General features: G+C 38.6%; 1 protein-coding gene across 1 annotated transcript in view; it reads left to right on the top strand.

Annotated features, from left to right (window-relative positions):
- NEK10 (NIMA-related kinase 10) overlaps positions 1–2764 on the top strand; it is a 95179-nt gene that overhangs the window by 86295 nt on the left and 6120 nt on the right. Inside the window, exon 31 of the mRNA XM_010139251.1 lies at positions 2110–2220. Within this exon, the coding sequence (XP_010137553.1) occupies positions 2110–2220 (111 nt within the window). The remainder of the gene's footprint in view (positions 1–2109; positions 2221–2764) is intronic.

Genomic DNA, 2764 nt, shown 5'->3' with positions numbered 1-2764 from the left:
AGAAATGGGGCAGATCAGACTTTACATGCTATACTAGGAGGATGTCCAAGATGCTCATGAATGAACCTATCCTCTCTGTTGGAGGAGTTCTCCAGTGACCCACTGATTAATGCAAGTTATCTTAAGTGGATGTCCAATGACTGAGAACCAACAGCGACTCAAAGACTCGCTCGGAATTGACTACTGAAGCAGTAATAACAACTGTGATGATTTTGGTGTGCCTTAGTTTCTGAATGGAAGGCAGAGAAACCGGGATCCATGCCTACACTTGTTCACTGTGTAGTATACGCTCTGCTCGTACTTGTTTATGTTCTTAGAAATCTAAGGTAGAATAATTTTTATGATACGTAGCTGTTCTCTGAAACTCTGTTACATATTTCAGCTGACAATTCTAAACTGAAGTTTGCAAGGGAGAGTTCTTCCCTGTTATTTTCTTGGCTGCCAGCAGCCTTCCTGATCCAGTTTCCATGGGAACAAGAGTCAGGAGTGATCTCTAGAAAACAATGTAAGAGAAAGCTTTTTAAAAAAGCATTATGTAAATCCTTGGATTCTTTTTTTTTTTTTTTAAAAACCCTCTTCATCTGACACTCAGTTTCATTAAAACAAAAGCTAAAGTTGAACACTAGTGCCTGAGGCAACTCTGAATTTCTTAAGCACTGGGCTTGTTCTTTTCCACTTGTGCTGCAGAACATCCCAGGAAGCCCATGGTACATTAACTGCACACAGTTTGCTGCAGTGGCATGTAGTCTATAGAGCATCTTGCAGGCCTTTCCTAAGGCATCATTTTTTTTACTCACGCACAGGGTAAGGAACATTCAACACGTGACCTAAAGCATATGAGTAAAGGCCTTATCTAAAAAGGCCTTATCCTGTAAGGCCTTTATATAAAAACAGAGTAGTGTCTGTCTGTAACAAATTACTGCATGCAGCCAGCTGTCTGATGAAGTCTTTTTTGCTTAGGATGTAACCTTGATCCCTGGTTTGTCAGGACTCCTGTGAGGCCAATATAACTGTTCCAGATTCATAGCTGTCTAAGAGCAGTAATATGTTCCAGCAGGGAAAAAATACTTATAATGTGTATTGTGGCTGTGTTCAAATGTGGATTGTTAGTGGTCAGACCTTTCCTGAGCAGCTGAAAACCTTCCTGAATTCAGTGGAGTGACACTTTGTGGATTTACATCAACGATGTGATTATAAAGAGTGTACTAAATGGTAGGAAACCGTAGTTTTAGAAACATTATCTGCAGGTATAAGCAATGCAACGGAAACAGCATAGGAGATCCTTCCAGAAGGTTAGTATGTGCCATATAACTTTCACAAGACTGGGTTGCTGTCATTGCAGTGACCAGCAGTTGAAGCATTTACATTTATGTTGAAGCTTAAAAATGATTTTAAAATCTCAGAGCAAAGGAAGCCAAAGATAACATCCTTTGAACTATCTGCTGAAGACATTAAAACACAATAAAGTATGATTTGTGCTTTTCTGCTGTAAATATGGTTCAAAGATGTGTACTTTTACAACCAAAAAATACATGAGAAAAAGTATACAAAATCAGTTTTGCTTTATAGACAAGTGAGATGTAAATTATCTCCCACAGGAATCTTCTAGCAAAGGAGACATTCTGAATTGTGTTAAGATGTACATAAGGACCTAAAAAGAGCTTTTCAAAGCTGTTCTACACACATTGAATAAAGGTCTAAGCTTCTTGAAGTTCCATTAGTTTCAGCTGGAGTGACTCAGTATACCCCAAAAGAAATCTAGTCTAATGTTCAATGTGTAGAAAAATATCCCAAATAGTAGCACTTTGATCAGGGAGGCAAATCTAGTGCTACCTGTATTTGGCTTGTTATACTGATCTTCCCCTTCAGGGCTAAAGGAGCCGAGTTCTATGATACACCAAGCCTAACAGAATAAGCAAACTAAGGAGCATTTTTAAAATATGTCATCAAGTCAAACCTTGTACTGTTGTTTATCATCATGCTATTCGGTATCGATGTTTCTTTGTGAAGGGCAGCTACTTTTTTTCAGTAATGTTACTGCTGATTAGGTCATCTTTATGGCAGGTGTAATTCAGCAGTGAAATCATCTGTTTTCTTTGTCTCATGTAGCTTCCTCCGGCTTCGCAATGCAACTTGAAAAGGAGAATCATTGAGAGATTCAAGAAGTCGCTCTTTAGTCAGCGGAGCAATCCTTGTAATCTGAAATCAGAAATCAAAAAGGTATAGTACACCAATTTACTACCTGTGGTCAACTTTGTCTCTTGTGTTTGAACAAAGCTATTGATAATAATATCACAAAAATTAAAGTGTAAGATTCCATTTTTAAAGGAAATATATAGAATATTCTCTAGCTATCCTTTATTTGGAAAATATGAAGGCTTCTTGTCACCAGTTGGCCAAGGTTCGCCAATCATGGGATGAGTTCTTTCTAATTAGCCTCTCTCCCGTTCTGGGAGAAAAGGGTTAAGAGAAGAGATAAGAAGAAAGAAAAAGCTTGTGAGACCTCTTAAGTTTGGGAAACTAAAACAGGTTTAATAACAATAGAAAAATATTATATACAGAAAAACAAGGAAGATATTAACGGGTTTATATGGGATTGAAAATCTAGTGTAGTAAGGGTTAAACCACAGTTTAGGAAACAAAAGTGAAAGGGAAAGAAAACCTCCCAGGCAGTTCTAAATGATGGCAACACATGGCTGGCAGGTCCAGGGGCGGAGCCAAGTCATGGTGGGACTCATGGCAGGGGCCTGTGCAGGCAGGGGGC

Source organism: Buceros rhinoceros, unplaced genomic scaffold, assembly GCF_000710305.1.
Source record: "Buceros rhinoceros silvestris isolate BGI_N320 unplaced genomic scaffold, ASM71030v1 scaffold3027, whole genome shotgun sequence".
NCBI classification, from domain to species: Eukaryota; Metazoa; Chordata; class Aves; order Bucerotiformes; family Bucerotidae; genus Buceros; species Buceros rhinoceros.
This window is presented reverse-complemented; position numbering and strand designations above follow the sequence as displayed.